General features: G+C 34.1%; 1 protein-coding gene across 25 annotated transcripts in view; it reads left to right on the top strand.

Moving 5' to 3' along the window:
• TNRC6A (trinucleotide repeat containing adaptor 6A) overlaps window positions 1-20330 on the top strand; it is a 303084-nt gene that overhangs the window by 238316 nt on the left and 44438 nt on the right. For 14 of the 25 annotated variants that reach the window (XM_056805845.1, XM_056805834.1, XM_056805837.1 and 11 more), the window contains 2 exons: window positions 6070-6411; window positions 13721-13768. In XM_056805845.1, coding sequence (XP_056661823.1) covers window positions 6070-6411; window positions 13721-13768 — 390 coding nt within the window. Of the gene's footprint in view, window positions 1-6069; window positions 6412-9182; window positions 9283-13720; window positions 13769-20330 lie in introns of those variants that run through there. The other 11 variants (XM_056805836.1, XM_056805849.1, XM_056805855.1 and 8 more) reach the window with 2 other exon arrangements.

Below are 20330 nucleotides of genomic sequence, written 5' to 3'. Positions count from 1 at the left end.
CTTTTAGGGCTGTGGTTTAATTTATGTTTTAATAGATCAAAAGGAATTATCGATTTTATAAGGATATAGTTGCATGGTGATATGTCTTGTATTTTGTAGATGCTTAAAACTGTTTGAGTTGCATTTGAAAAACAACTTTTATCTTAAGATTAGAATCATAGTAATATTTTATAAACAGATGATTTTTAGATTTGCCAGTTGCTAAGCATTTTGCATTTTTATTAAATATCTAGAAGGATTTTTTTTTTTAGATCTAGAAGACATAAAATGCTAATCATTTTATGAAATTATTGAAAACTATCAAGTTGAAATTAGGGAGATTGAAATTAAAACAGGTTAGCTATGATTTAGTGAATAATTGGCAGAATTGAAGTAATGTTTTGCTAAAGGTCTTGTTTTTAATAAATTGGTATTAAACTAAATCTTATTCTTAATAGTTTATTGGCAGTTTAGGAGTAAAGTAAAAACTAAAAAAAAGTCATTCTTTTGCAGTTCTATTAGAATGAAACTTTCTACCCAAGGTACTGTCATTTGTTACTTCTGCCTTCTACATTCTAAGTGTCTTAACTTAGCAGTTTCCTCTTCCTTGTGGAATTAATGCCATATAAATTTAAAATGAGCAATACTACTAAGCAAGCTTTACATTTGTCAACATTTAATCTAAAAATCATCAGTAACTAGTGTATGTGTTTATTATACTCCTAGTGTGCAATATTTTAAAGCATTTTTTAAGAGAGAGCTCTTTTGAAAAATCTGTATCCTAATTATTTGGAGTTTTTTTCAAATGTTGATCACACTTAAAACTTGCTCCAGAAGTTTCAGTGATCCTAAGATAGCTTCACTGACTCTGTTGCCTCTAGGATAAAATACAAACTCTTTTTTCCCCTGCTCATTTAAAAGTCCTTTGTAATCTGGCTTCAATCTCTCTTTCTTAAAATGGATTCTTTCCATTTCTGTTTTACCCTCTGGTGGTTCTAGACTATCAGGGCAGTTTTCCTTGATAATTTTCTCAAAAAGTGATATCTAGACTTTTTTTTTTTAAAGTCATGGCTTTCTGATAGTCCAATAATTCTTAAATTATTTCTCCTGAATCTGTTTTTCAAGTCAGTTTTTCCAATAAAGTATTTCATATTTTCTTCTAGTTTTTTCATTCTTTTGATTTTGTTTTATTGTTTCTTGATGTCTCATGGAGTAATTAGCTTCCATTTACCTAATTCTAATAAGGAATTCTTTTCTTCAGTGAACCTTTATGCCTTTATTTCCATTTGACCAATTCTGCTTTTTAAGGAGTTCTTTTCTTTAGTGAATCTTTGTATCTTCTTCACTAAGCTATTGACTTTTTTCATGATTTTCTTGCATCACGCTCAATCTTCTTCTGCCTTTGCTGTTTTGATCTTCCCTGTCACCATAGTCAATTTCAATGATCAGGTTCTTTTTTTTGTTGTTTGCTCATTTTTCTAGCCTTCTAACTTGGTGATAAAGTTGGGCTTTGCTCCTGGGATAGAAGTGGTACTGTCCCAGGCTTCAGGTTTTTTTATGCAGCTGTTTTTAGAGCTAGGTCTGGAGGTCTTTATGCTTTTGGTTCTTCCAAAGTGGTATGATTTAAGTAGAGTTCTTTTTACTACTCTTTTGGCTCTGTGACTGGAGTTCCCATTCTATCGTAGCCACCTGCTTTGATGTATTGGTGTCCCTCCTCACCCTGAGAGTGCAACCTGGAACCATATATTGGCATTGCAAGAGTACTAAACCCAATGTCAGCAAAGGGACCCACAATCTCTTCCTAAACAGTTGCCCAGCCTCTTTATGGTCTGTGGGCTAAGAGCCCCAGAAGTCACTACTGCCTATTTGGCTGACTTACCGCAGTGGGTCCTCATTGTTGACTTGCTAGGCTGTTTCCTGCACTGGACTGCATTCCACTCTCACCTCTGTATGACAGACCTTTCCAACTGACCTCCTAAGTTATCTTTGGAAGGAAAAATGTTTTACTTCATTCTTTTATGGGTTCTGCCATTCTGGAATTAGTAGCATTCTTTTAAGGTTTTTTGGAGGTAAATTTGAGAGAACTCAGGTGGATTCCTGCTTTTTCTATGCTATCTTGGTTTCATCCTCCCAAGCAAATATTTTTTTTCTTTTTCGTGTGAATATATTTTACAAATTACATGTAATAAGTTTTTTACATAAGTTTTCTAAAGTGATATGATCCAGACTGTCTTCCTTCTTCCCTTTCCATTCCCTTCCCAGAACTGGTAAGTAATTTGATCTAGGTTATACATATATTATCATGCAAAATATATTTCCATATTGTTCATTTTTGTAAGAGAATACTCATATAACACCAAAACCCCCAAATAAAGACCAAAGTAAAAAATTATATACTTTGATCTGCATTCTGACTCCAGCATTTTTCTGTGAAGGTGGATAGCATTCTTTGTTATAAGTCCCTCAGAATTATCTTAGATCATTGTATCTAAGCAAGTGTTTTTCAAAAGCCATAGAGTATCCTAAAATAAACTGAAATGTTATAGTGAACTCCTAATTTAATGTAAATTAATTAATAGAAAATAAGGAACTTTACATTAGAATGATAGTCTGTTGCTTCTCAGGGTATTGTGTTTTGCTTGCTTGGGAAATGATATAAACCCTCTTCTTCCTCCTAGCCCCAGTGAATAAAGTTAGACTCATTACTATGAAAATATTTAAGAGTTTTCTACTATTTTGTTGAAGGTTTTTTTCTGTAACCATAAATCATTTATTCATTTTAGCTGGCAGGCAAAACAGTAATTTTATTGACTCAGCATACTGCAGTGAGATATAATTCTTAGATTTTATGTTTTTACTAGAATATTCTAAACCTTGCTAAAATCTTTTATTCATAGTGATATGGAACAAGCTTCTATATGGATAATACATACAATATATTAAATATATGTATAGTTCTCAAAGTTTTATTGATCCTTTTTGCTTTCACATCTGCTTTTCCATATTTATGTGTCTGTCTCCATCCATGCATCTCACCCCAAAAAATGAGTATAGAAAGTTGAGCAAAACAAACCAACACAGCAATTGAGTCTTACTGTCAGCATATATGGGACATTTAGCATCTGTGGTATATGTCTTGTCCACATACTACCTCCATCTAAAGCAGTGATTCTTAACCTTTTTGCATCATGGATCCCTTTTTTATTAAAATCATAATAAAATAAAAAACGTAATATTACAAAGAAAAGCAGATCTTTTGAAATAAAGGCTGTCCCAAAAGCCTTAGTATAGTTTAAAATATTTAACTGCACTAAGACTTTGAAGACATTTTGTATAGTTACCAAATTTTTTTTTTAATTTTCTAGACACTAGGTTTAGATCCCTGCTAATAAAGGAAGTGAGATTATTGCATTTAGCTGCCTTTTAATGATATTTTCATTTATATAAATATGAGTACTGTTCCTAGATAGTTAGTGCTAGGCAATTGGTGGTAAGTGCCTTGCCCAGCTAGGAAGTATGTGAGGTCAAATTTGAACCCAGGTCCTCCTGACTCCAGGCCTGGTTCCCTATCCACTGAATCACTTAGCTGCCCCACAAAGTAATTTTTAAAAATTGTATCTAAATTGTCCCCTGAAGAGGTTCTGTTGACTGTCCTAAAGTAGAAGCATATTCAGATTCATCACAAAAAGAGCTGCTTAAAAGAAAACTTTCACTTCCTGGTTTTGTTAGCTATTGTACATAATTCCCCTTATTTCCTCCAATACAAAAGATACTTTAATCATTGGAGGGAGATAGAATTAAAGAAGAGAAAAAGAAATACTATAAATTCTGGTCACTTGTTCTTCCTAAGAGAATCATAGACCAATCTGGGTACTGGAACTTTCTAATTTGTCTGTAATCCTCTTTAGGGAGAGTATCCTCAAACTTCATTGAAGGTTTATTTAAAAGGTTGTTTTGTTTTAGTCAACTTCAGTTATTTAGATATTGAACCAATGAGATTTATCCCAGTTAGAGACAGCAGAGCCTTTGAGCATTTTGAAATGCCGAATAGGCAAGTACTTTAAAATTTTGAAAAAAAAGTTTTTCAGTATAATGCTGTTTGATAAGAATAGTTTATTCTATTCTGTTTGCCAAATAAATAAATTATTATCTTAAGAGGGGAAAAAATTAGCCATACAAACTAGGCTAGCATACTGGGAATATAGAAAGCAAGAAAGGGGAGAGGGGACATCAAGACTTAGTGATTGAGTATTGAAAGTGAAGGTGTGACCAGCTAGGTCACTCTATGGCTTGAGAGCCAGGCCTGGAGATGAGAGGACCTGGGTTCAAATTTGACCTCAGACACTTCCTAGCTCTGTTACCCTGGGTAAGTCACTTAACCCTAATTGACTAGCCCTTACCACTTGTTCTGCCTTAGAACTGTATTATTGATTCTAAGACAGAATGTAAAAGTTTTTTAAAAAAGGAAAGAAAAAAAGTAAATAGATAACAACATAATAGGTCAAAGAGGTCTTCTAAAGTTTAAATGACTGGGACAGTTGTGGGAATATTGATATAGATAAGTAAATTAAAAGGGATTAAATTGGGGAGAGTGTTGAGAATAGACATTTTTGTGTGCATGTTTTTGTGAGGTAAATGATAAAAATTTTCAATTAAGCCTAGAAGTGATAGCTCTGGGAGAAAGAGAGTGTGTAAATAAGCACACTAAATTTTTAGTTGAAGACTCTTGAGTTTGAATCCCAACTTAACTTTTTATATAACCTTGGATGTGCAAAGTGCCTCTGAGTTTCAGTATCCTAAGTAGTAAAATGAGAAAAGTCATCATCACATGGCTGATTTCTTAAGGATGATAGCACTAAACCCTTTAATGTTGTTCTTTCTTGAAATGTTCATCCTTAATACATACTCACCTATATGAAGCACCTTCTTCTTTATTGTCGCCTCTTCCTGAAGGGTTTGCTCACTTTGTGTTAAAAATGTTTTCTTCATTTGTTATACTTCTTTTAAAAGGTTCCAAATGTCCCGTTAAGCCTTATAGATCTCATGTCTTTATTATTATAGCAGCTTCAGCCACCTCCCATCTTTACCCTAAACTTGACCCTTTCTTAATTTATATTGCATACCACTTAAATGCTACTTACATTGTTTCATATATCACCTATCTATGATTTGTTTATGTTTACATTGTCTGAATTCCAGCCTAGATACCATGGCCCTCCACAATCTGGTTCCTGTTGCTAGTTTAACTTAATTTCCTTCTCCTCCCCACTGAAAAGTCTCTAGTTGTTAAATCATTCTTTTCCAAACAAACCCTTCTCATTCCTTCAGACAGGCCACTTTGGTGGAAACAGTCAGAAGGCCAGGGACTTAGTCCTGATTTTGCTTCAAGTTCATCTTGACAACTATCTGAGTCTCTGAGGTCCATTATAGCTCTACAATTGTTTCCTAACATTTAATTTTGTTGTCTTCATATTTGCCTATTTTGGTGAAAGAGGGAGGTGATTATGTCTTCAAGTTGGTCTAATTTATGTTTCTTTGGTTATCATTGCTTTTAAGCATCTTTCTATTGGTCATTAATTGATTATGTTCATTTCTTTAGCAGCATTTTTTTCTCCCATATAAGTTTTAAATTTCCCTTTACTTGTTGTCTTTTATTTTAAGTGATATTCAACAGGGGGGGAAACAGGTAAGGATAGAACAATTTGAAACAGGCAAAAAAAAAATACAAACACTTGGGGATATTTTCAGAAGCACTGGGCACTGAATTGCTGTAGTTTTATATTTTCTAGATCCTCTAATTACATGATAATGTAATTAATTGGAATTTATTCTAGTACTGTCATGGAAGCAAAGTACGAGCACCTCTACCCATTTTGTGAACTGGTCATTGATAGTGACACATTTTGACTGCTGGTTCTTAATTAATGAACTATTTCACTCATTAATGCTTATGCCCCTGCCCATTTGAAGCATATCTTATATTTCCCATAGCATTGTATTTCATAGGTTTTATTTTTGTTAATTTTTTTCTTGCTGTAGTTGTGTACTGGCTAACCTTTCTTTTATTTTCTTTCTTTTTGTTGGTATTAGTGCCAGAACAGATAAAGCCCAGTGTAAGCCAGCCTCAGCCTGCCAACTCTACTAACGGCACTTCCACAGCAACCAGCACTCAGAATAATGCCAAGCGGGCCACAGCCAGCACTCAGCAGCAACAGCAGCAGGCCTTGCCTCGTTACCCTCGTGGTGAAGTACCACCACGATTTCGGCACCAGGAACATAAACAACTTCTAAAGAGAGGTCAGCAGTTGCCTACTATAGCAGCAAACCTGGGACCTGCTACTAAAGTATTAAATACCCAGTCAAGAGGCAGTAGTATAACAAGTAAACAGCCAGTGACTAATGGAGAAAGACAGAACAAAAAAAAACAACCAGGTAAGAAAAGGGATGTCTTCTGTTATTAAAATAATTGAATTTAGCTATCAACATGAAGTTTTTACCAGTTGTAAATGAACAAATAAAATATTTGATAATTATTAATCCTAATGTCCATATAATCTTTTGTAGCTTAGCATTGAATAAGTTCTAAAGCTTTATCCTTTAATAATTACATTTAAGAATACTTGAATATTAATGAATAAAATTAGTATTTATTAAAACCTTGGTACAGGAATATAATAAATATGTCTAGATGGTGATATGTATGTAGAACCTTGATGGGTATTTGCCAGAAATTTGCCCACTAAAATTTTCACCAGCCATCTCATGACCTGATTTTTAGATGATTTAATACCCTTCAGTCCCTCTTCCTACCACCTTTCTCTCTCTTCTTCAGAAATGGGGCTTAATTAATTATACTATTTCTTTTCATAAAAGCATGTAAACAGGGACTAACATAGGTTGTGTTCAAGAGAAATAAGTATATCCTATTATTGGCTCCAAACTGACTTTTTCTAACTCCATAAGAATATATGTCAAAAAGAATGAAGCAGGGAGCAAAAACACTTTTGTGGATATAACTGTCTTTGAGGTTAAAATAAGAGATTGGAATATACAATGATACATACAGATTATCTGTATCCATAATTATATACTCAGAATCAAACCTCCAACTATCTAGTGTATTTGAGGTAAGAGTATTACCAATATGAATCAGTTCTGCCTTAATTCTAGTCTTTACTTTCTGTTAAAAAGCCTTGGCTTTTTAAATATTCAGCACTTTTGTTTCTTCTCTCCTTAGCTCCTACAAAAGATTCCATTCTAAAAGTAGTACTGATAACTGTTTGATACACAAAGAACATGTTTTAGACACTGAAGAATGTAAAGATGAAATAAGGCATAGTCCCTGTTTTCATGGAACTTTCCGACTAGATGGAATCTAATTAGCAATTGGAAATAACCAGGAGGCAAGACTGATTTGACTGCAAGAAAAAAGTCCTTTCTAGTAAACATATGACCTTTGGCAATATATTTTCATCAAGATGTTTTATAATTGGCCACCCTCAAAGTGAAATATAGTAGTATCTTTATATAGGTCTTAAGCAAAATGTGCTTAATAATATCCACATGGGAAACATATTATCCTAGCTCCTATCATAATCATGAAGAGATCCTTAAAGATTATATATTCCAATCCCATCCCTTTGTTCCCCATTTTGAAATAATATAACTGTAAGATCTCACTCAGATTGAGAAAGGGTCTCTTCTGGTTCCAGGGAATCTTTCCATTGTACAGTGGCCCATTGGAGCAGTCTTTCCCACTAATTAAACCTCTTTTTCATTCAAATTAGTTGAGAGCTATTGTTCCCACATATATGGAATACAGGACAATGCAGAATATGGCACAGAATCATAAGGGTAGTACAGTTTACATAAGGGTATGGGTAAAGTTTTTAGTTCTTTCACTTCTGTGTAGATGATAGCAGAAGTAAAATTAAATCATTTAATATTTGATGAGTGACTATATGCAAGGAATTGTGCCAGTTACTGATGATGAGGTAGTAATGAGGGAAGTAATAAATTCAACATACTGCTTTTATTGATCCCGCAAATGAAAAAGCCTTGCAGATAGTTAAATCTCTGATTATACCACCTTTACCTCTGTCATTGATAAACAAAACAAGAAGTAGAGAATTTTTAAAAATCAACTCAATCTAAAAAAATTTTTTTTTGAACTATCCATAAATTAACTCCCAAAGAAACAACTCCAGGACCAGATGGATTTATAAGCAAATTCCTCATACCTCTAAAGAACAATTGATTCCATTTTTGAGTGTCTTCTATTTTTATCTTATGTTAATAGCAGTAGAGACCATTGATTGGGTGGAATAGATTAGAGACAACCTGCTCTGCTACTACTTAGATAAAAATCAGATTTCTACCTTGGGGAGGCAGAGTGTGAGGATTGGTAGATGTGACCCCAGTAAGGCCTACTTGATATCTTGCCTGATATATGATTCTCCAGTAGCTCTTAGCTCTGGAACTGCTCACTACATAATTTAATATTCTATCTCTTGACTGTAGTAAGTAAAGAAACTGTCTTATAAATAGCATGAAGAGATAATTCTCTGACTGAAAATGGTACAGATATTATAGATAGATATATTGGTAAACATTTAAGAGAGAGTAACAAATCAATTTTTATTAACTGGACAAATTGTTTTTGTGATTGATACCTGACTTGTATATTTCAAAGTTATAGATCTGAAAAACTGGCATTAGTTACATGATTCAGTACTGAATGGTCTGATCCTAATCATATGTCTCTATTTGGGGAAATAAGCACTTTACCCCAGAGATTAAATCATTTTAATATTTAATAAAATAGCCTAGAGGAGCTTGATGTTGATACTTCCCTTTCCTGAAATTACAAAGATTATTTTATTTCATCATTAGATGGAGATGGAATCTTAATGAGTATGCCAGCAGTGTATTAACCTCTTAACAACTTCTACCAGGCTAGGAAATCCTTAATAACAAACTTTGTCAGTTGTTCAAAAATCAAACCACCCAAGCCCTAAGAGTCTCTTCACCAGTCTTGATAACCATGTGGTGATTGGTTTTTGGCCATACTCAAAGTCTACCTATCAAATGATGGAGGGGTTGGGATCTGTATCGGTGGAGTGGGGTACCTACACCAAGGAAATCAGAGGTCCTTGAAGTACTGAAGTGTAAGTATAGATTTTTTATTTCACCATCTTTTTCAGGAGTTTGGAATTCTTGGGGTCAGGAGTTGAAACTTTCTTCAGAAAACTAAACATCAGTAAAATCTTGTTGCCTGTAACTGCCTATCTCCAGGAGAAGAAGGTGAACATACTACCTTCCCAATACCTGTTTCTGAGTAGTACATACTTTAAATTTATAATATAAACAAAAAATTGGAGTTGTCATGCTGATCATGTCCTTTTGGGTATCCATTTTTACCAGAAAGGTGGCAGTGGCATTGAAATTTATCAAACTCCTTAAAAAATGCCTAGCCCTGGACTGAAATTTCCTAAAACATCAACATACTAGAGATTTAAAATTTTTAATTATGTTTTCTGAATTAACTTAGGTAACTCTTCTTTCCCCCAATATTTTATTTTAAATAATTTTGTAAATTTTTTTCATTTTCTGTTATATATATATAACCATCAATAAAAACAATTAGTTAAATTTATAAAATAAGAAATAGTCTTACATAAATTCTTAATATTTACAAAGTTCTACCAAAGAAATTTACAAATAACAAAAAATGCTCAATATCCTTTTATAAATATTTACTATTACTGTAGTTTTTTTAATTTAATAATATAATTCTAGTGAGTATGTTGCATATGTTTTCATAGAAGTATGGACTGTTATAAAATAAAAATATAAAATTGTTATTTTATGAAATGATTAGTTTTTTGTTTGTTTTTCTTTGAAAGGCTACAGGAAAAGCTTTGTGCAGGGATGAGCATTTATATAGACTCAACTTTAAAAATATATTGGTTAGCAGCATTTACAATACACAAAAAAAAGTTTTCCATTTGAATATCTAAAGAAACAAAATCTAACAAAAAACCTATGTGAAATGTTATAGGTGGGTTGATAAGATTTGGGACCAATCTGTCATTTAGTCAGCATCCATTAGAATGAATTATTAGAACAATTCCTATATTTCAACTTAGACACAGAAATAGATATACTTTTCTCAATTACATATCCTGAAATATATTCATGACAGTAATCTGATGCCATAAAAAGCCTGCAGTAAACCAGCATAAACAAGCATAGCTTTTCTCCGTGAATTCATCCTTAAAGTTTAGGTTTTCTTATAGTCATTTTGCTTCTGGCTAATTGGAACACTTTTCATATACTCTCCTTATTCTATAAAGAAGTCCAGAAATGTATTACCCATTGTGTTGAGCAACACTTTCTTTTCCGTGACTAAAGACTTCATGAAAACTTTAATCTCAGGGTTCTTTATGAAGAATAAATGAAGTAATAAAAGTGTTATACAAATGTAACTTGTTATTCTAAGCATTTAATTCCCTCATTTCAGTGTCTTAGTATCTCAAAATTTGATTAACAATTCATATTCCTTATTCACTGACATTTTGTAGATTTCAGTCATACCTGTCACCTTGTATCTTTTATACTGAGAGATCCTTATTTTTGTAAATCTGTCTAAATATTGCAATTCCCTAAACCTCATCCCTCAGTCATTTTAGTTATTCTCTACTATATGGGAACTGTTACATCATTTTATATGAATAGGATATTTTCCCTTTCCTTTTATAGATTTCTTAACATGTAATCATTTGTTGCACTTTTTTGCTGCATATTTAGGAAATCAACCTACACTTTATATTAGAAAAATTACTGGTCTTGGAATCTTAAGTCCTCTGTTCAGTCTCACAGCCATCATTTACTAATCGTATTATTACAGAAAAGCCACTTAAGACTACTGGCCTTCAATTTTCTGCCTTTGTAAAACAGAGGTAATACTATTTAGGCCATAATAATCCTAAAACAGACTACTTTGAGCATCATTACAATAGTTATTTCCTAATAATGGGCCAGTTCATGATGACTTCCAGACTGTGGCACATATTTCAGCAACTTCCAATTTATTCAAATTGTTAAAATTCATCTGCCACTCCTTGGCTCACTTGTATAGACAGTGGGATATAGTGGGAAATATGCTATAGCTGGAATTAGGCTGGTTTTGAATTACTTCTGTACCCTTACATGTATGACCTTGAAGAAGTCATTCACTTTCTTTGGGCAGTATTTTTCTCACCTCTAAATTGAAGCCATTGGACTATATGACATCTAGAATTCTTTCAATCTCTTAATTCCATTTTAAGATGTGTAAGCTCTTTTTGTAACCTGTTTCCATATGAGAGCCTGTAAGAGTTTAATGTCAAATGATTTATATTTATATATTATAGCTTTCAGTGTGCACTATCTTCTCTATATAACTTGTTCTATTTTTTAAAATATCCTTACCTTCTGTCTTAGAATCAGTACTGTGTATTTGTTCCAAGGCAGAAGAATAGTAAGGTCCAGGCAACGTTTAATTAAGTGACTTGCCCAGAGGCAATGTTAAGAAGTATCTGCAGCCAGATTTGAGACCAGGACCTCCTGTCTCTAAAACTGACTCTTAACCCTCTGAAGCCACCTGGCTACTTCCTTGCTGCTGCCCCCCACCCCACCCCACTCCCCAATAGCTTTATAAATATTTTAAATAAAATATTGTTGCATTACAAACCTTGCATTTTTTATTTCTCCTCAAAGAAAAGTACCCATTTATCCATTGTATCCTATATCCAAACAATTTCTTTGGCTTTGACAAAAGTAAGTCCTAGACTAGTGATGGCAAACCTTTTAGAGATGCAGTGCCAGGCTCTACCCTCACCCCACTCCCTAGATTGAGTGCCGTGCCAGCCTCCTATCAGAGATGAGTGCCATGCCTCACTACCCCCTTACCCCAGACAGGAGAGAGAAGCAGCTCTCCCATTGGGCTGCTGGGCAGAGGGGTAGGTGCTGAAAAGCATGTGTGGAAAGGGGGAGGGGAATGGCCCCAGTGCTCTGCTTCCCTCCAGCTCTGCCTCCTGTGAGCTGCCCACCTTTCTCCTATGCACTCCCATTGGACTGCTGAGCAGAGAGGTGGGTGATATGAAAAAATGTCATCAGGCACAGTGGAGAGGGGGAGGGAAGCTATTCAGTCCAAGTCCCTCAGCCTTTCTAGTAATGAACTCGAAGCAGGGGGTTGAAGGGAGGGTGGCTGGATACCCACAGAGAGTGTTTTGTGTGCCATCTTTGGCACCCATGCCATAGGTTCACCATCATTGTCCTAGGCCTTCTAATGGCATTTTGCTTTCATTTTTAAAAAATAACTCTTGGTGGGAAGTTTTATCAAAGCATTTAAAAAAAATGTTTGAGTAATTTATATCTGCCAGTTTCCCTATACCGATCTTTTATCATTTTTTAACAAACCACAATAAATTAGGTATAAAATCCCAATACCCATTTCCTTTTTCCAGTAGGTTATTTTTGTCAGTAAATTCAATGATGATATCTTTAAATGGTTTACAGCAGCTTTATCAGAGACACAACTATAACTTCCATTGTTTACTTTGAATCCTCTAAATAGGGTTTATATAAGCGAGATGTCCCATGCATAAACTGCCTCCTACACAGTAGTAATTTCACATTTTAGCCCATGTTTTCTCCATTTTATTCCTTGAGTTCATTCAAAATCAATAAAATAAAAGCCCCTTGATTCCTTTGAAGTTATTTTTTAATGTTGTAGTCATTAAAATAAGATTTTTGAAGCTAGAAGGGCTATTAAAAGTCATTTCTTCCAACAACAACCTCCTATCCTATTTTAGAGATTGAGAAAAGTAGTTGAATTAAATGTCCTTTAATATAGGATAATGTGACTGACATGGCAACTCAGCTAGGTAGTGCTAATCCAGAATGAGAATCAAGGCATTTAAATACTAAGATCCAAAATAGCTCGGTACCAACTACACTGTTGAAAAAGCTTCATAAGCCTCATATAAAATCTTTGTGATGTACGTTCGGTTTGGGTTTTTTTTCTTACATGTTATAATAAACCTATGCCCTTAGTCTGTATGATATTTTATTTTGTAGCATCATTGATAAACTGTCTCTAAAACGGAGGACCCCTAATTTAATTTTATTCTTTGGCCCTACAGTTCATAAGGAATATACCCACAAATAATGAAACACAAAACAGTTCTATGGTTGTTACAAATTTGTAACTAAAAGAAAATTAGCTTATGCTACTATTTCATTATGGAATTATGTATATAGAAATGCATTGAATAAAATTTATCCCCAAGGCTTTCTTTACAAATAGAACCATGGCATTTTATAGCAAATAATTATGTGTTGTTAACATCTTTGTAATAAGGATGAAAAAGTAAAATTCCTAACAGGTTGTGACATGCCCAAGAGTATGATGAGTTAATATTCCTTGAAATATGTTCCAAGATGAGTTTATTTTAAAAATATAAACAATATAAATTTTAGTATAATTTGGCGATCTAGAATCATTTACTGTTGTATTGCATAAAATACCCAGGTAAAAAATTATCAGGAAATTTATTTTGGGAAAAATTAACCTTCTGTATATAGTTAATAATTCATTTAAAAGAATTATGCAGAGAGCTAGCTCCTTTACCAAAAATAAACAAAAAAGCCCAACTTCAATTTAGTAATAATTCTGTAATTTCTTGCTTTTTCATAGGCATGCCTCCCATTCGGGATTTGGTCAGCCACTCCCCTAACCAGTCAGGTGATGCATATGACTCTTTAAAATCTCATATTTGTTGTGCATTACATGTCTCTTTTACATATATTTAAAAGTACAGACTTTATTTTCATATCTGCCTCATTTCTGATTGTTAAACTAGAAAAATAAAAATTTAGCACTCTTGAGTACCTAAATTAATAGTCTAACTATAGACTGGTATTGTTAAATGAATCTACTTTTATATATAAATTATTAAAGTAGTTCTGTATCCTATATCAGAAGATAATGCTGTGTAATCCTATTTCATAGCTTAAATTTCCATAACATTTTGATTTTCAGACAAGTATAAGACCGTTAATAGCTTGATAACTATTTTGAATGAGTAGTTTCAGGCTGCAATTTTTAATCAAGTGGAAATTCCTTGGACAAAGCAGAAGGGGAAACATTTTAAAGGCATGCTTTTTAGTCAGACCATAATTGATCCTTAACTAAGATGCACTTTGTTCTCAAAGAACTCACAGTCTAATGGAGGGGCAACATATAAATAATTATGTATCTGCATAAATATATACTAAATGAATTGGAAATAATCCACAAAGGAAAAGCAGTAGTATTGGGTAGGGTGGAATTTTAGCTAGGGCTTGAAGGAAGCCAGGAAGTAAGAAAATTCCAAGCATAGGGGATACTCATTGAAAATGCATGGAATCTTGAGGATTTTGTGCAAGTAGAAGCAAAGATTCTGGTGTCATAAGGCCAGGGCAGGGGGGTGAATAAAGTATAAGAAAACTAGCTAGTTAGAAGGGCTCTTTTACCTTTGATCCTGAAGATAATAGGAACCACTTGAATTTATTGAGTAAGGGATGTGACATTACCAGACTTGTACTTAAGAGATCAGTTTGATATCTAAATGGAGGATTAACTAGAATGGGAATAGACTTGAGGCATGGAGACCAATAAGACTGCTACAATAGTCCAAGCATGAGGTAATACAGGTGGTGGTAGTGTTAGAGAAAACAAAGAAAACTTTTTAAGAGATGTCAATAGAGCTGAGCATAAGACTGGATGTGGAGAAATTGAGGATGACAGATGTGTATTTGAGATGGTGGTTTTACCCTGGACAGTAGGTAGAAATTAGGAAGAGGTGATGGCTTGGGGGTGGGGGGGAGATAATGAGTTCAGTTTTGGAAATGTTGCGTGTAGGATATCTGTGAATCATCCTGTTCAAGATGTCTTAAGGCAATTGGAAATACAAGTTAGCAGTGAGATTAGGGTCATTTGGGTTATCACCAGCAGAGAAGTGATCATTGAAACCATGGAAGTTTCTATAAGGAAATAGTATAGAAAGAGAAAAGAAGACACAGCACACAACTCTGTGGGATACCCATAGTAGGTATGGCATAAATGAACAACCAGTAAAGAAAACTAATAAGAATAGCCAGAAGTAGATAGGAAGAGAGTCAAGAGAGCATTGTCATGTAAACCTAGGGAACAGAGAGTTAAAAAGAAGAGAGTAATTAGCTATGTCAGAGGCAGCAGAGAGGTCAGAAAGGATGAGGATTGAAAAGATACCATTCATTTTGGCAATGAAGGAATTCATTAACTACTTTAGAGAGCAAGTTCAGTTGAATAATGAAGTTGGATTCCAGACTGCAGAGATTCAAGAAGAGAATAAGAGGAAAAGAAGTAGAGGCATCAGTTGCAGATGACCTTCTCAAGGAGTTTAGCCATAAAAAGGAAGAAAGACATAGGATACCCAGTGGAGATGATAAAAGGAGTCTTCTGAAGAAGGCAAAATGGAAGAGGGGATTTTTTTTTTTTAACACTGGGGTATTTGCCTTGACAGGGCCCTCTCTTCATGTGAGACAGTGATAAAGGAGGAGATAATGGCAGAAGATATCTATGTGATAGAAGATAAATAGGAGGGGAGAAGAGGGAACTCTAAGGGAATAGCCACATTTTTTTTCAGTGAAATATGAAGGAAGATTCTGGGCCGAAAGGGTGTAGGGATGGGAGAGATGGAAAATTTGAGGAGGCATTAAAACATTTGGAACATCCCCTGCGATGAATTAATTATGGAGGTATAAGGAGATTGCCTTTTTGCAGTGAGGTCCTAGTTTAGATTATATAGCATAGATTTGTAATGGATCTTCAGTAGCATATGAGTAGGAGGGAATGAAATGTAATAATTCAAGGAAGAGGTTTGGCAGAGCAAGTTCAGCTATAAGATAAAGGTATAAGGGACTCAAGAGAAGATGACAATTTAATGTTGAATTGGTTCACTAAGGGGGCAAGATAGGAAATGGAAGCAAGTATCTCTTCTGCAGGAGTTATGGCCTGGAAAAGAACATAGTGGATAAAAAATATAGGAGGTTATAGTTAGGACAAGGAATAGGATTTGGCAGAGAGATGGAATGATAACAGATTGTGATTAGATAAAGGAATTTCAGAGTTCATGAATATGGAAGATAGTACATTTGTGAGTATTGACAAAATCAAGACTATGATATCTCTGTGACTGAGGTAGGGTGAAGAAATAGATCATGAGAAAAGAGTAAGTTGAGTAACTAGCAGATTAGGGAATTGGGGGGTTTCAATGTGAATGTTGAAGCCTAATATGAGAGTAGAATTTAGTTAGGAGAACTGAACCATGTTCTGAACTCAGATTGGTAGACAACAGACTCCAGAATTTTGATTTGGTTGTACAGATTGAGTGAACCTCAAAGGAGGAGAGGTGACAGTGGAAGGGATAGGTAGCTTTATTATGAGACAATTGGGAGAAAGGTATTGGGCTGAGGGAAAAAGGAATAAAAGAGTAGGCAGTAAGAGAAGAATAAGGGTTCAGGATAATCTAATTTTTAAGTCCCTTCATTCTAATATTTGAGGAAACTGAGGCCCAGGAAAATTGAGGGACTTTATATCCAAGTTCACAAAAGGAATAAATATTGGCCAAGATTTGAACTTTGAATTGTATTCTGACTCCAGGGTCAACATTATTCATAACTGTTTAAAACTGTCTACTATAGGTAGGAAAATTAAGGGAAAACAGTGTCAAATAACTAGAGAGAAAAAAGTATTTAGGAGACAGTAGTCAACAATGTCTCGGTGCAGAGGTCAAAGACTGAGTAAAGATCATTAGGTTTGGTAATTAAGAAATTATTACTAAATTTGGAGAATGTAGTTTCAATTGAATGAAGAGGTTAGAAGCCAAATTGTGTAGTTTAAAAAATAGTAGTAGGATGGAACAGCTATTTAGTAAAGTGGATAGAGAGCCAGATTTAGAGTCCAAAGGTTCAAATCTGGCCTCACACACTTCCTAGGTGTGTGACCCTGGGCAAGTCACTTAACTCCCTTTGCCTAACCCTTACATTCTTTTGCCTTGGTTTTAAGATGGGGTGGGGTGGGGGTTGTTGTTGTGGTTGTTTTAGGAAAGGAGGAGAGAGGAACATATTTGTAAATAGCAAGAAAGCCAATTAAAGAAAGAGAGAACAGAGAATAAAGATTAGAGACAGAATGGGCTAATTTATAGGAAAGGGGAGGAAATGGCGTTATGGATACATGTAGAGATAAATGTTTTGACATGGAGACGGGCCACTTCTTTATCAAAGACTAGAGTAAAGGAGTAGACAGTAAAGAATAAAGTCAGAGGGGTATAATATGGGAAAGGTAAAAGAGGGAACTCTCCGAGAATGCCTTTAGAATTTGATAGGGAGGGAGAGCACTGTGGAAGGCTTAAGAAGAGATTAGTGGAAAAGCCACTGTGGTCAGTAAGGCAAATGATTGAAGGGAGTAAAAGGATTGCCTTGCTGGAATGAGGGCCCAATTATTTGTATTGGTAGATGATATGATAAATTTACTTAGAGGACCCTAGAGATACTGTTTAAAATTAAGTAAATGAAGTTTCTTCATCAGTGTCTTCCTAAACCAGTTAAATCAAAGGTCTAACTCCTCCCAAAATTATAAACAAAGGTGTAGCAAAAGCCAAATTATATTGTTTGCAACCAAGAAATACTAGGAGTACTTTCAGTATAAATAGTGTCAAAGTAAAGGTGCCCTCTCTCCCCACTATTGACAGTTTTAGAAATATTAGCTATAAGATAAGCAACCAATACTAAAATAAATATTATTAAAGTAGATTTTGGAAATTATCCTTATTTGCAGATTACATGATGGTATATTTAAAATCCCCCCCCAAAAAATAAGAAATTAATCAAGATGATCCATAACTTCAGTAAGGTAACAGGATATAAAAATCGATAAACAAAAATATATAGTAAAAATTTAGGTTTAACAAAATTTCATTTAAAATACAGAATTTACAAAGTATCTGAATTGAACTTTCAACCCACCTACAAGATTCAAATAAATTCAAAATAATTCCCTTTGTTTTCATCAGTAATATATTATTGCAATAATAATACATGGAGAAATACTAATTTCTCTTGGTTGGACCATGCCAATATGAGAGAAAGGACAGTACTGCCTAAGTTTATTTAAAGATTAAATATCACCTAGGGAATGCTGGAAAATGCAGTGTCCAACCACCCCACATACTACTAATGATGAAAAACATACTTCCCACTCTTTGGCAAAAGGGTTAAGAGAAGACATACATGCTTAGAGAACCAATATAAGACAAATTCATTTTTCTTTTATTATGCTTCTTCGTTACAAAGAAAGCCTTTCGAGCCAATAATAGTGATACCAAAAAGAAAAGTGTCAAAGAAACATGTTTTTAAAAATACACAAAAAGGAAATTCAGAATGGGACATGGGCAACAAAGTCAATGTTATTGATACCTTGTTAAATTGGATACAGTTTTTTAAAAACAAACTATGGTGTAGGTTTATCATTTCATACCTTTTTTTGGTACTTTCTTACACAAAAATATTTTCAATGACGTAAGTTCATGATAAAAATATAGTGTATTTTTAAAAATATTACCTGAGGATATATTGTAGAACCAGGTAAAATATAAAAATTCATTGGAAAGCTGAAGGAAGGAAGTCTACAATTCTGAGGAAAATGAGAAAACATATTGGAGGAGGGAGGAGACAAAGCATTATCAGTCCTCAATCAGTTAGCATCTTTTAAGCATCAACTATGTGCCAGTCATTGTGCTAGTGGGGGTGTTGGGGTGGCACAAATACATAGTGACTATCTGCTGAAATAGAGTTTCCAGCCTTCCCCAAAACTGTATTATAAAACTATAGCCATCAAAATTATTTGGCGCTACTTTAGTACTTATATTTCCCTTTCTATTGTTTCCCCTGACCCTTAATAAGAAAGTATAATAAAAGGGAAAAAAGGTAAGGGGGGGAAATTCTACAAAACTAAATGACATATCAAAATAGGTTGATTTTACTACACATAATGTCAGTGTACCTCCCCACCCCTCAAACTTCTCTAAAGGAATGTGAAGAGAACATGTCTTCTCATAGTTCTTCCAAAGGACAGAAAGTATTCCATGTTACTAAAGAAAAAGAAGTACAAGTTAAAACAGCTCTTTAGTTTCATTTCAAATAATGCAAATTGGCAAGATATCCCCAAAAAGGGAAGTCACATGGAGGAATTTGGGAAGCTAGGCATATACTTGAGTAACTCCATGAATTTGTTGAATCATCTCAAGTCAATTTGGATCAAAACAAAAGACCTTTCAGTCAAAGGACTTATGACCTAAAGAAGTCAGAGACTGAAAAAAACATATTTACCAAAATATTCATAGCCTTTTTGTGATGAGATGGAAACGAGTTGAAAATAAATGTTATGTATATCTTGGAGAAAAGCTAGGGGAGGGGGGAACCAATGGTTTATGAATGTAAAAATATTACTTTACAGTAAAAAATGATGAATATGAGAAAATTCATAGAACCACTGGAAGTTTTATTAGATCTGACTCAGTAAAATAAGGAAAATCAGTAGAACAATATGCAAAATGACTATAACGATGTAAATCAAAAGATCACTGACTGGTAATCCAACTATGAGTAACTGAAAAATTGACAAAGGTCACTGAGAACAGGGAATGAAAGACAAGTAAGGTACAAACTGTGTGCCCCACAATAGGACCAAGTTGACATGTGGTCATGGTCGTTTCTTTTTACTTGGTATTGATCACAAGGGAGATTTTGATCTGTAGGTAAAGGAAGAAGATGGGTTTTTTTCCCCAAATGAAATTGATAGGAGTGGAAATTCAACAGGTAATCTTAAATTGATCTGGAGAATTCTCAATCAAGTATCTACCAATTCAGAGCAGCACCTTCCCTACAGCACTTACCAGCACTAAGCAGTTAAGTGAATTTACTTAAGGTAACTGCCAGTAAATAACAGAGGTAGAATTGAACTCAGTTTTTTCTGGCTTTGAGACAGGTTTATCATCTGTACCATATTCATCAATGAAGTGTAACTTTTTTAACTTGAGTGATGCTATGTATTTTACAAAGTTGTTATTTGAAATTCACAAATTGCAAAATTGAATATGAAAACTTTCTTACATTATAATGATGATTATTCATCTTAAAATACTAGCAAGAGTAATGGTTCTAGAAGTATGCCTGTATTGTAAATAGCATTTCTTTTTTTTTCCACACATGCTTCTTTTATTTGA

Source organism: Monodelphis domestica, chromosome 7 (assembly GCF_027887165.1).
Source record: "Monodelphis domestica isolate mMonDom1 chromosome 7, mMonDom1.pri, whole genome shotgun sequence".
Taxonomy (NCBI): domain Eukaryota; kingdom Metazoa; phylum Chordata; class Mammalia; order Didelphimorphia; family Didelphidae; genus Monodelphis; species Monodelphis domestica.
The sequence above is the reverse complement of the archived record's forward strand: the minus strand, read 5'-3'. Positions and strand labels throughout refer to the sequence as shown.